The sequence below is a fragment of the Xyrauchen texanus genome, chromosome 34, assembly GCF_025860055.1.
Source record: "Xyrauchen texanus isolate HMW12.3.18 chromosome 34, RBS_HiC_50CHRs, whole genome shotgun sequence".
Taxonomy (NCBI): Eukaryota; Metazoa; Chordata; class Actinopteri; order Cypriniformes; family Catostomidae; genus Xyrauchen; species Xyrauchen texanus.
In genome coordinates this window covers 8,027,545-8,040,764 of record NC_068309.1, presented here as the reverse complement: position 1 = coordinate 8,040,764, position 13,220 = coordinate 8,027,545, and the positions used below count along the sequence as shown (strand labels likewise).

The window sequence follows — 13,220 nt, the reverse complement described above, 5'->3', positions numbered from 1 at the left end:
GTTATGAGACCTCTTATGATGTTAGCCTGTTGATTTTGTCCTGCAGGAGACCGTGTAGTTGCTGTAAACGGGAAGAGCCTGGAAGGAGCCTCTCACAAACAGGCAGTAGAGATGTTAAGGGACACTGGGCAGGTGAGAAGACTGGTGATTTCAACTGAATGCTGTATTGATGAAGCATGATGTCCCTAGAGGCCATTCCTTGTATTACAAGCTTTACCAGTGCATTGTTTTTTAATTCCGTTTTAATTCTCACTTTTGTGCCTCTTCTCAGGTGGTGCATCTGTTGCTGGAGAAAGGTCAGCCCCAAACAGACAGTGTACACGCCCCTCTGACCCCTCAAAGCTCTTCATATTCCCAGAGCGAACCCTCAGTTGCACAGAACACAGACACAGAAGAGGCTACACCAGTCAACAAAGCAGAATACAACTTCATCACACCAGGTGAGGGGTGGAACGCTCTGTTTACTGCAGGGAAATATATAAAAATGTGGATTTAATTGCTTAGTGGTTGAATATCTGTACTAGGAATTCAATGGTTGTGTATTTTAAAACATGGATGGGAAGAAAGTTTCTACCCTTGCTTCAGATCAGTCTTTTTTATCCCCTGTAGATAACATGTTTGAGGTAGGTTTGCTGAAGAACACGTCCGGTCTGGGTTTCAGTTTCAGTCGTGAGGAGAATGTTCCTGGAGAGCCGGTGGGCTCCAGTATGGTCCGGGTCAAGAAGCTGTTTCCTGGGCAACCAGCAGCCGAGAGTGGCCATATCCAAGTGGGCGACGTCATCCTGCGTGTCAATCAGACGTCACTGAAAGGATTGTCACAGCATGTATGTTAATCTTTTTTTTAATCTTTTAATTTTTAACAACGACAAAAAAAAAAATGTTGCGAAACTAAGGGCGCTTTCACACTAGCACTTTTGATGTGCACCAAGGGTCGAATGGCGTCAAAGTTCATTTAGTTTGGATAATGTGTGCGGGTGCGCACCCGAGTCCGCTTGAAAAGTTGGTCTGGGGTACAGTTCATGTGAACTGTAGTACAGTTTGCTGCTGATATTAACGCAATTGTACCAAATCGCGGAAGTGAACCGTTTGCTATTGTGGTATATAATGCATTTCGCATACCTGCTTGACTCCAAATACATCACTTTCAGAGGGCTGCTCTCATTCTTCACATATCTTGCAGCGCATCCACAGGCATGCGGCAGACTAACGGCAGCATTCATCACATCATTGCACATTAAATGCATCCACGTCAGACAAAGCAAGTGTTGTTCTGTGCATGGCAAGTTTTCATGGTAAATCCAAAGAGAGAAACTTTAATACTTCACTTAAAAGGTGCAAGTGACGTCTTCTCGAGTTGTTACCTAGGTAGAGTGGTAAAAAACTTGTTCTCATGTTGATGATGTAATCGGACTGCGGTTTGGACCCAAAAAATATGATGTGAACAGTGACCAGCGGGGGTAGCGGTAGCGGGAGGGGGAGGAAATGAACTTGGGTTCAGTCCAAGCAATCGAACCAAGTGTGGAAGCACCCTAATACTCTATTGTTTGGAAGCATGTTGATTTTTATGGATGGTAAAAAAAATTTCAAGGTGAAATTTTAAATTGTCTTAGTGCCTTCCTGAGCCTGTCATACAAACAAACAAAAATATTCTCAGGCAATTTGTTTTCCTCAATCTTTTTTTTTTTTTTTTAATACTTAGAAATAAATACATTTTCACCTAGTGACTTTTTTTGTACAGTATAAACATCCTCTAAAATAAAGCCATATTGTGACTTTGCTGCTTGTGTCCTTTGTGGTGATTTTCAGGAGGTGATATCAGCGCTAAGAGGGACCGGGCAGGAGGTAACCCTTCTGTTATATAGACCTGAGTCGGGGGTCTTACCTGAGCTGGACCCTTCCATTACAGTAAGACTTTGAGCTTTCACATCACTGATAATAAGTCATGTCTCTTTTACCAAAAGGAATTTTCCAGATTAACTTTAGTTTAAGATCTATCAACAGCATCTGTGGCCTGTTGTTGAAAAATAAAATAATTTGGACTCTTCCCTCAGTTTGTAAAAACAAGCTAAATTTGTGTTTCATGTAATGTACTTGCAATGAAGAAGCATTGAGTGTGTTGGCAGGAGGGAGATGTGAAAGAATCGATTACTAATCCTCTTTGTCCAAATTTATATCTGATCTTGTGTCTTAACCAGCTAATAAGAATACCCAGTTACTTTTGGTTGATATTCACTTGGGAAAAGCTGACATGACGCATACTGTACCTACAGCAATTACAGCAGTAACGCATAATCATAAGTACATCCTCCTAGAAAAGTAGCTCCACCTCAAAAGGATGACAACTTTACATTTTTGCGTCTGATTGTGATATCAGTTATTCACTCCAATTTGGAAACTACAAACAACCAATATTTTAGCAGTCAAGCAGATTTGTAACAATTTGCTACCATATATTGTTGCTATTATTTGGCTATTTTATTTCTTTAAAGGAATTGTTCACACAAAAATAAAAATTCTATCATTCTAAAATCACACTCGTGTCATTCTAAACCCTTATTACTTTCTTTCTAATGCAGAACACAAAAGGCGATATTTTAATTAATACCTCAGTGCATCTTATAGTACAATGGCAGATGATAGTTACTCACTTTAAAGCTTAAAAAGGCCCTGAAATTATCATAAAGGTAATCCATGTGGCTTTTTGACATATTCCATGTCTTCTGAAGTCATACAAAACCCAAAATGTACACTGGTGACCAAAAGTTTGGAGTAATGTACAGATTTTGCTCTTATGGAAAGAAATTGGTACTTTTATTCACCGAAGTGGCATTCAACTGATCATAATGCATTCAGAATATTAATAACGTGAAAAAGTACTATTACAATCTGAAAAAAAAAATATTCAGAACTTCTTTAAATACTTCAAAGAGTTCACATAAAAAAATCCTCCATGTGCAGCAATTACAGCTTTGCAGATCCTTGGCATTCTAGCTGTCAGTTTGTCCAGAGACTCAGGTGACATTTCACCCCTCACTTCCTGTAGCACTTGCCATAGATGTGGATGTCTTGTCAGGCACTTCTCATGCACCTTCCAGTGTAGCTATTCCCACAAAAGCTCAATGGGGTTAAGATCCATAACACTCTTTTCCAATTATCTGTTGTCAAATGTCTGTGTATCTTTGCCCACTCTGATGGTGTGTCAATTACCATTCCTTTAAAATAAATGCTCAAATTCACCCTCCCCAGAGTTCCGTGCCATCTCCACAAAAGAAACTCACCCCCATGCCCCAGCCTGAACCCAAGACAAGCTCCCCCCCTCAGGCAGATCACCAGCAGTCGATTGGCTCAGTGGAAGATGCTCTGGAGAGGTCACTAATGAAGTCGCCCACTCGCAGGGACAGTTACAGTGACAGCACAGACAATGACGAGCTGGAGGAGGCTTTCAGTCCCACTAACCTGGAGCAAGTCAGCCAAGCCTGGGACCACAGTGTCTACCAGACCCCCATGTCTACCAGACTTGGTCAATATGAGAGCCCCAATCTGGATGACCCAGAACGATCAGCGTATTACTCACCCAGACAGTCCACATCTAGACCAGAGGTCAACAAAAGGTCAGCAATTTATTATTGGTTTATAATGCTACTTAGGGGGAAAAAATAAGGGGGTTTGTTGGACATATCAATATTTGTATTGTATGTCTAATTCCTACTCATCTTCATCCTTCATAATTCAGTGATCTGAACAGCTCTGCAATGCGCATGTTGTCTTCTCCTGCCCTGCCTGAGGATGGTGTTCTGAGCCCCAGTCCAGACCCTCTTCCTCCACCGTTGCCAATCCCTGTTAACCTCAGTGTCCCAGACCACACCCATGAGGAGGAGTTTATCCCTGTAAGATCCAGGACTTCTAGATTGTGGAACACATTAAATAGATTTTTTTTTGTTCATGTGGTAAACAAATAAAACACATAAATGATATGTTGTGGATTTGCAATTCTAATGGAATGTCCTGCATGTATTGTTGGTCTTTCAAAGGGACCGTATAGAACCAATGTGTGAACTCTCTACCATTGTTATTTTCAGGAGGTGGAGCTGAAGGTCTCTCTGGTGAAGTCTGATAAAGGAAGTTTAGGCTTCACTCTCACTAAAGGACCTGACAACAACTGCTACATCCATGATATCATCCAGGACCCTGCTAAAGGAGATGGCCGACTGCGGCCAGGGGATCGCATGATAATGGTATACCGTTACTAAGTCTTGGTCTGGGCAGAAATCTTTACTGCTGAACAGTTTATTCAGAGAGTTCTAAATGCTCGGTAGAACTGATACAGATTTCCAAAACAATCAATTGTTAAAGGAATAGTTCACCCAAAAATGTAAATCTGCTGATTCGGGGCAGCTGTGGCTCAGGTGGTAGAGCGGGTTGTCCACTAATCGCAGGGTTGGCAGTTCGATTCCCAGCCCACATGACTCCACATTCCGAAGTGTCCTTGGGCAAGACACTGAACCCCAAGTTACTCCCAATGACAGGCTAGCGCCTGCCATTGTAATGCGCTCTGAATACCATTTAGGTTAAAAAGGTGCTATATAAGTGCAGACCATTTACCATTTGATAATTTACTCACCCTCAGGCAGGGCTGAACTGGGAAGAGAAATCAGCCCTTGATTTTACTTGGCAAATGGACCAAGATTTGTTGGGGGTGTCGGTGGGGGTGTTAGTCAGCCAAAAGTTATTGAGGGGGGGTTAGTGTGGAGGTTCGCTGTTGCTGGGTTACCAGTCCATCCAAGATGTATCTGAGTTTCTTTCTTCATCAAGACAGAATTTAAGATTTTTAGGATTTCATTTCAGGCCTGCTCCTTTAAGCAATGAAAGTGAATGTACTCTGGTTCAAAATGCATGTTTGGATGGCCTGAGGGTGAGTAAATTATCAGCAAATTTTTCTTTTTGGGTGAACTATTCCTTTAAATCAAATCAGCTTTAACAAAGGACAAAAAGATCATACAATGTGGTTTAGTACGAAGTTGATTTATAAACTCATTGTTTTGCATCTCTATTTCTCTTTCTATATTTAAGGTGAATAACACAGATGTGTCCGGCATGAATCACACAGAGGTGGTGAACCTGGTACGTGCCGCCCCCAAAGTCGTGGACCTTGTGGTGGGCCGCATTCTAGAACAACCCAAACCAACAATAGAGGCCCACCTACTGCCTGACATCTCATTTCAGTGCCACAGCGAATCTCTGGGTAATTTTTACATTATGCACTTTGTACATTATCCTGTTATTAATATAGAATCATCCTGGCAAAAAGACAAACATTATACCAAATAACAATATTTAGATGTTATTATTAGTCTGCTACCCTAGTTTGTTTTTCTATGTAATAGTTAGCTTACATATTAGATACAATATAACATGCCTTTTAATATGTTGTCTATTTTCAGTTCTTTCACCCAGGTATTTATCTCTTACCAGTTCATTGTTCTTCCGAGAGATGTGTTCGCTTTTTTGTTTAAACTGGGGACTCCTGAACTCCTAACCATCTATCAAAAGTTTTATGAACACTATATATATTCTGTATAATACCATAGTCTTCCAAGGCCATTTTAACTACAGTTAGCTTATCGTTTGAGTCACACGATGGAGTCCACATAGTAAAACCAGAGCCAGTAACACCAGAATGTAGGAAACTGGTTGTCCCCTGGTTTAGATAATGGCCAAATATCCATTTATCGGGGATTGTACAAAACATTTGACCACACAATTCTGTTATTGACCAATCAGAATCAAGTGTATCGGAGGTCCGTTTAACAACAGAGAGTATTATGACTGTTCTTTTCCATCTCTGTTTAAATTGGTAGGACCCGCTTTATATTAGCATTTTCTACAATGTACTAATTATGTACATATGTGTTGTTGCATTGTGTTTACATTTTAAAGTACCTGCATTTAATTACATCTGTAGGTACACTGTTAACCTAACCCTGAACCAACCCGTACCTCTGTCTCAATAGCAGCAAATGGGATCCTTTTGAGTTTGTAGAACAACATGTATTAACACAATATATACATTGTATTGTATGTATTTTAATGTTTGTACATAGTAGTTAAATACACCTGATACTGTTGATCGAGTAAACCAGCAGTTGATTTGTAGAGTCCGCTTGGTTTGACCGAAGCACGTGGAGCATTAGTATTATCTGACTATCAGAGGTCAACAGGACCTAACTGGGTCACCCAAAGACACAGATATACATCAGTATAAACAAATACCACCTGTCTTTTACTGGAAAAAAAAGCTCATGGGTTAGACAACAAGCTAGATAAGCGTGTCAGATTTCACCTTACAGAGAGAAAGAGAGAGAGAGATAGAGAAGCAAACGAAAGACAGCCTGTGGTTATTCTCTGCTGTAGAATATGAGCAATCACTGTTAGAGTTAGCACAGCTCATTCACTTGGATGTATCCTGCTTATCAAAGTGTTTGTTCTCTGGGTGTGTGTGGCCATTACTTGTAGGTCTGGTTCTTGATGGAGGAAGTGACAGTGGGGTGGGCGTGTTGTACGTAAAGGATATTATCCCAGGGTCTGAAGCCTCTGCAGAAGGTAGTTTGAGACACCTGGATATCATACATTACATCAACGGAGCTCCGACACAGTATCTGACTTTGAGTGAGAGCTGCAGGCTCCTTCAGCTGTCATTGAGGAATCTAACACTCAAAGCCACCAGGTGAGTTATACACACAAGTGACTTGGGTGACTCTCGTTGATGGCTTCATACTCGAGAGGAATCAGAAATATCGCAATAAAGTTCTTCCAAAGAGGCAAAAAAGATGCACAGAGTGACACACTTGCAAATGTTGGAACTCTAAAACAGGGAAGATGTTTTTGATGGACGTTTTTATTAGTTGTCATAGATGCTTGTAATACTTCTGGACGGATGCCACTGTCTAACTCCTATATGCCTGTAGGGATGGAAAGCCTGTTTTTCCAGATGAAGAGGAGATCTCGTTATTGAACAATAACATCAGCTCGAAAGTCTCCCAGAGTATGAATGGTAAGCTTTCAGAAACATATTAAACGTTCTTAATTATCTGATGGCTTTGTGGGTGCTCCGATGTGTTGAGCTCATGTGCTCAGGATGTTCCCATCCTGGTCCCCTTTATTTCATGTCCCTCTGTTCGCTACTACTGTCTATCAATAAATAAAGAAATTATAAAAGAAAAATATATATATAACATTAGTCAAGTTATCTTACACCAAAAAGAAAGTAATTTTGTTTATGGCCATTCTCCACCCTCTCTCTGGCCTAAAGAATATAACAGGTTTCTGATTCTTGCTACTGTACCTTTTAATACTTGTTTATTTAAATGACCTCTGTTGTTATTGGTTAATCTCTTTGCATGGGTAATGATTAACAATAGCATTGTGTATCAAGAATGAGTGAGTGAATGGAGACAGACAGTCATGGAGACAGACAGTCCTCACTTTGAGGGCATGAGTCTCAAGACGCTTCGCTCGTGAATCACCCTCATTCTGAGGGACGATTCAGCCTCATGCGCACTCCCACCCGCCTCTTCAGTGATAACAGAGGATTCACATGAGGAGGCACAGCAGGGCCGCGAGGACAAGCAGGATGACTTGAGGTGGTCTTTGTGGCAGCCCATGCGCGCAAGCCCCTCAATCTCTAAGAATCTGATGTTTTCTGTTACGCTACAAGCGAGATGAGCTCCGACCTTCTTAAAGAGCGGGCGGTCTCGTCTCGTGCAGCAGTTCTGATGCTGGGGATAATAATGATGATGTCATGTCTCTTGCTGCATCAGGCGTGTGTTCAGTGGATGATGCTGCTGCCCCTCCACCATGTTAGGGCGAGGATTGTGCATGTGCCACTGACAGGGAAATGCTCAGTTTCCTTACAAGGGGGGTTGAAGAGCTTCACCTTGAGTGGTCTCCCCCAAATGAACCTGAACAGTCTCGCCTTGATTAATGGTTCATGCAATCTGGACGCATCAAACGGCAGCATCCCATTCTTCCCAAAGTTCATAACAAACTCTATTAAGTCCTGTTGCAACCTGGCAGTTCTGGCTGACCCTCACAGAAATGAGTGATAAGGAAAAAGCCACTCTGTTGGATGCTCCAATGTCTCCAGCCGGCCTCTTTAGCGGCACTGTGAATAAGTGTGCTGTGCATTTCGTGACTCGGCAGCAGTCAAAGGCTATGAAACACTTTATGCATAAATGGAGTATATCACAGCCGGTTCGCCCTCGTTCTGTTTTGCGTTAGCACCGGCTCCGGATCTTGCATATCAGCATGCGCAGCAAAAGCGCTCCTGACGGGCACAACACTTTGAAGTGGAAAGCAGAGCCCGCAGTTCCCTCTGGGTCTGCTCCAAAAAAGGCTTGATTGGAGACACAATACATTAAAGATCCATTTTCCTCTACAAAGCACACACATTATGTGCAACCACTTCCCTGTCGCGAGCATCATATCATACAGTGAGCAAACCAAATTACCTTCTGTCCCATTACGTGGATGTGTGACGAGCCTTAACAGTTATTTCAGAATAGGTGCAAAAAACGATGGTTATATGAACATGGTTATATGATCCAATTTGCAGGCCGGACACCCCATTTAAACAGCGTTCTTCCTTCCATTGGTTTTGTCCAAAGATGCGCCTGTGTTATGAGCCGAAATACACAATCTCATCATGAAAAATGCAATAGAGATTGTGCCAAATTGTAATGGACAAAATGGGTTTTACAGCCGTTATTTTCTTGTTCCAAAGAAAGACAGCGGACTTCGTCCAATCCTGGATCTGAGACATTTAAATCGCTCACTCAAAGTAGCCATTCAAAATGATTACTCAGAAATGGATCTTATCGCATGTATGCCCACACAATTGGTTTGCGTCCATAGATCTGAAGGATGTGTCCTTTCATACAATCACAGGATGTTTTTGAGCTTCGCATTCGAGGGAACAGTGTATCAATTCAAAGTCCTGCCCTTCGGACTGTCTCTGGCTCCTCGCACATTCACAAAGTGCATCGATGCGGTTCTCACCCCTCTGAGACTGAGCAGCGTACGCATCTTGAATTACCTTGGCGATTGGCTGTTACTGGCACAATCAGTGGCTTTGTTATGTCAGCAAAGAGACTTACTGCTTCAGCCATTCTACTATGTCTGTCTCAGTTCAAACTGTGGAGACCACTTCCTCTGAAGTTGTTTCAGAAAGCATTGGGATTTATGGCGGCAGCATCCGCTGTCATTCCATTAGGTCTCTTGTACATGAGACCTCTTCAGTGCTGGCTGAAGCGTTGTGTGCCACGGCGTGCTTGGTGCCAAGGACCCATGCGCATCACTATATCCTGCCGCTGTATAGCTGCTATAGCACCATGGACAGGTCCTGCGTTTTACCAGCGAGGTGTTTTGCTTGGGAAAGTTGTCACGCAGCACCAAGAGCTATCCGCTCTATTTCTAGCCTTAAAAGCTTTTCAGTCAGAAATAGCAAACTGTCATGTCCTGGTTCACTCAGACAACATGACAGTTGTGGCATATAAACCGCCAAGGCGGAATTCATTCACTGCCACTGTTGAGACTGACTCGTCGTCTCCTCCTATGGAGCAAGCATCATCTCCTCTCCCTGAGAGGGACATAGGTCCCAGGCCGCCTGAATTTCGCACGGACACGCCAAGGGGTGATACCGGGCAAATGGAGACTTCATCCTCAAGCTGTACTGAGGATTTGGGAAATATTCGGCAAAGCAGAAATAAATCTATTTGCCTCAGTTGAGAATGCCCACTGCCCCCCTGGTATTCAAAGTTCCAAGATCCAATGGCAATGGCACACAAATGCAATAGCTCAAAATGGCCGGCGAAATGCAAATATGGCTTATTCGCATATGAAAAGTCCAAGAGCACAAGTAAACGGTTCTATTAGTTGCGCCAAAATTGCCCAACCAGCCATGGTTTCCAGAAATGGTGGAGATGCTGTACAGCTCACCATGGGAAATACCACGGGTATTGAGGGATCTCCGCTCTCAGGCACAAGGCACAATCTGGCATCCCCAGCTGTGGAACCTGCATATGTGCCAGAACTGACCCGTTCAGTCATGAACACCATATTACAGGCCAGAGCACCGTTCATGAGACGCGTCTATGCACTAAAATGGAAGGTTCACTGATTGGTGTCTCTTACATGGCAAGGACCCTGTAAACTGGCCCATACATGAAATTCTAATATTTCTTCAAGAGCGATTAGATGCAGGACTCAGTTATGTCGTGTAGTGTGGCATGATGGGATTCTGTTCCCCATATGCATAACTACGCAATGTCAAGTGTACGGTGTCGTAAGGGAACGTCTTGGTTAAGTACGTAACCTCGGTTCCCTGAGATGAAGGGAACGAGACATTGCATACTCGAGGTTTCGAGGCATGAGCGATGCGCTCCTTGTTCTCAGTCACCTGTTTTTATAGAGGACAGTTTCGTGCCAAAACAGGCAGGGCTCAAACACCATAGCCAATATTAGAATATTGGCATATTGTAGAAAGGTTTCAACTTGGTCCTATAAGAAGGCACTCCCATATGCGTAGCTTCGCAATGTCTCGGTCACTTAGTTATGTTTGTAACCTCTGTCTCAGTGAGACCGAGACGTTAGTTTGTCTGTTTGCTTGTTAGTTTGTTTTTATTTATTTGTTTGTTTGTTTGTTTGTGTGTGTGTTAGCTTATTTGTTCATTTATTGTTATTTTTTTGCAAATTTGTTAGTGAGTTTGATTAATTTAAGTTGCTTGTTTGCTAGTTGTTTTTTTGTTTATGGTTTGTCTGTTAGTTTGCATGTTAATTTTATTTATTCATTAACTTGTTTGTTTGTTTATTTTTAATTTTATAGTTAGTTGTTAGAATGTTTATTTGTTTTTTGGTTAGTTTGTTTGTTGTTTGTTAGGTGGTTAGTTTATTCATTTGTTTGTTTAGTTTGTAGTTAGTTGATAGTTTGTCTGTGTGTTAGTTTGCTTGGTAGATTGTTTATTTGTTTGTTGGTAGGTTTGTTTGTTAGTTAATGGTTAGTTGGTTAGTCTGGTTTACAGCTGGTTATATTTTTTATTTAGTTAGTTAGTTTTGATGCTCTAGTAGCAGTACTGTAACTCTTTTCAGTTGTAAACTAAATAATAATTATATATATATTATATATATATATCAAGTTTTCTTTCACACCATGACCTCATTTTCCTCTTGTTCTCTCTTTGTATCATAGGTTATCTCCATAGCAATGATAGGAACGAAATAGAGGCCCTATCCGGTATCTGTCCTGCTGAGGTAAGATTACCTAATAATGATATTATCTTTAATCTTTGACATTCTCAGAATTGTCAAAGACATGTTGTGGTGGGTGATATATTTGTCTTATGAGAAGGGACAAAAACAGCCTGAAACTTAAACCGAGGCAGGCTAGATAGACAGGTCAGATTTCTCTAGTCTGGTATCAGAAGAAGAATCAGCATTATTGCCAAGTATGCTTACACATACAAGGAATTTGTCTTGGTGACAGGAGCTGCCAGTGTACAACAATACAAACAATACCAAAAACAGCAGGGTATAATAGGGTAATTAGATTGTATTTCAGGAAACACCTCAGCAAAGGGCTAACAACTGGAGCTAGTTCCATCACTGAATGCAAAGTAACTAATTATAATAATATTTTCCTTTCCTCTCCATCTGTCTCATGTTTCCATAGGAACAGATTGTAAAGCTGCAATTGGAGAAACCGCCAGCAGGGGGCCTGGGCTTTTCTGTGATTGGTGGAGAGAGGGGCATTTTCGTGAAATCTATAACCCCTGGAGGCACCGCAGACACAGCAGGCACATTACAAGTTGGCGATCGTTTACTAAAGGTAATTACATAAAAAAATAATGTAATTTTGTAATACAGTTTTTTTTAGTTGTTAAGTCGAAGTTAAGAATTGCATTTATGAAAGCTGGGCATTTGTGTGTTTACAGGTCAATGATGATCTGTTGATTGCCGTGTCTCACTCCAAAGCAGTCACAACCATCCGTAAAGCAAAAGGTGTGGTGCACATGATCGTTTCCCGACCACCTGACCAAATGCCCAACACGTACCTGGGCTATCTGCCTCTCAAATCCAATGTTAATGGCAACAACGGTATTGTCTACATGAATTTACATACAAGAATTGTAATTTGAAATTTTTTTTTAGTGACTGGTTAAGTGCTCTTGGAAAAGATGTGTTTTTAGCCGTTTTTTGAAGATGGAGAGTGAGTCAGCTTCACGTATTGAGTTGGGAAGGTCATTCCACCAATGTGGTATGATGAAACTGAAAGGCCGGGAAAGTGTTTTGATGCTTCTTTGTTTTGGTACGACAAGGTGATGTTCCTTAGCCGACCGCAGACTTCTGGTGGGAACGTAGCTCTGCATAAATGTTTTTAGGTATGCTGGAGCAGATCCAGTGACTGTTTTGTATGCCAGCATCAGGGCCTTGAATTTAGTACGTGCATGAACCGGCAGCCAGTGGAGAGAGACAAAGAGTGGTGTAACATGTGCTCTCTTTGGTTCATTAAAGACCAGACGTGCTGCTGCATTCTGGATCATTTGCAGAGGTCTAATAGCACATGCAGGAAGGCCTGCAATGAGAGCGTTACAGTAGTCCAGTCTAGTTATGAGAAGTGACAGAACGAGCAGTTGTGTGGCATGTACAGAGAGGAAAGGTCTTCCTGATATTGTAGAATGTAAATCTACATGATCTTTCAGTCTTTGAGATGTGGTCTGTGAAATTTAGCTCATCATCAATGCTTACCCCTAGATTTCTGACCATTTTGGAAGGCGACACTGTAGTTGGAACCAGCTGCACGGTGATGTTGTGTTCAACAGCAGGGTTGGCTGGAAAGACAAGGAGTTCGGTCTTGGCTGGGTTGAGTTGCAGGTGGTGTTCCTTCATCCAGGCTGAGATGTCTGCCAGACAGGCAGCGATTAGAGCGGTCACTGTGGTGTCGTTGGGCTGGAAAGGACCTTGAAGGACCTATCTGAGAGATAGGAGTTGAACCAGCCAAGCACAGTTCCGGTGATGCCCAGTTTAGAGAGGGTGGAGAGTAGGATCTGATGGTTGACTGTGTCAAAGGCAGCAGAAAGGTCCAGCAGAATCAGAACGGATGATCTGGACTCAGCTTTCGCCTGTCTCAGCGACTCTGTAACAGACAGCAGGGCAGTCTCAGTGGAGTG

General features: G+C 42.1%; 1 protein-coding gene across 7 annotated transcripts in view; it reads left to right on the top strand.

Moving 5' to 3' along the window:
• Nucleotides 1–13,220, top strand: part of ptpn13 (protein tyrosine phosphatase non-receptor type 13) — a 110,198-nt gene that overhangs the window by 85,668 nt on the left and 11,310 nt on the right. For 6 of the 7 annotated variants that reach the window (XM_052103888.1, XM_052103886.1, XM_052103887.1 and 3 more), the window contains 13 exons: nt 47–132; nt 272–440; nt 610–824; nt 1,807–1,905; nt 3,247–3,611; nt 3,734–3,887; nt 4,080–4,235; nt 5,071–5,242; nt 6,514–6,724; nt 6,966–7,051; nt 11,243–11,304; nt 11,723–11,878; nt 11,985–12,147. In XM_052103888.1, the coding sequence (XP_051959848.1) occupies nt 47–132; nt 272–440; nt 610–824; nt 1,807–1,905; nt 3,247–3,611; nt 3,734–3,887; nt 4,080–4,235; nt 5,071–5,242; nt 6,514–6,724; nt 6,966–7,051; nt 11,243–11,304; nt 11,723–11,878; nt 11,985–12,147 (2,094 nt within the window). The remainder of the gene's footprint in view (nt 1–46; nt 133–271; nt 441–609; nt 825–1,806; nt 1,906–3,246; nt 3,612–3,733; nt 3,888–4,079; nt 4,236–5,070; nt 5,243–6,513; nt 6,725–6,965; nt 7,052–11,242; nt 11,305–11,722; nt 11,879–11,984; nt 12,148–13,220) is intronic. The other variant, XM_052103889.1, reaches the window with a different exon arrangement.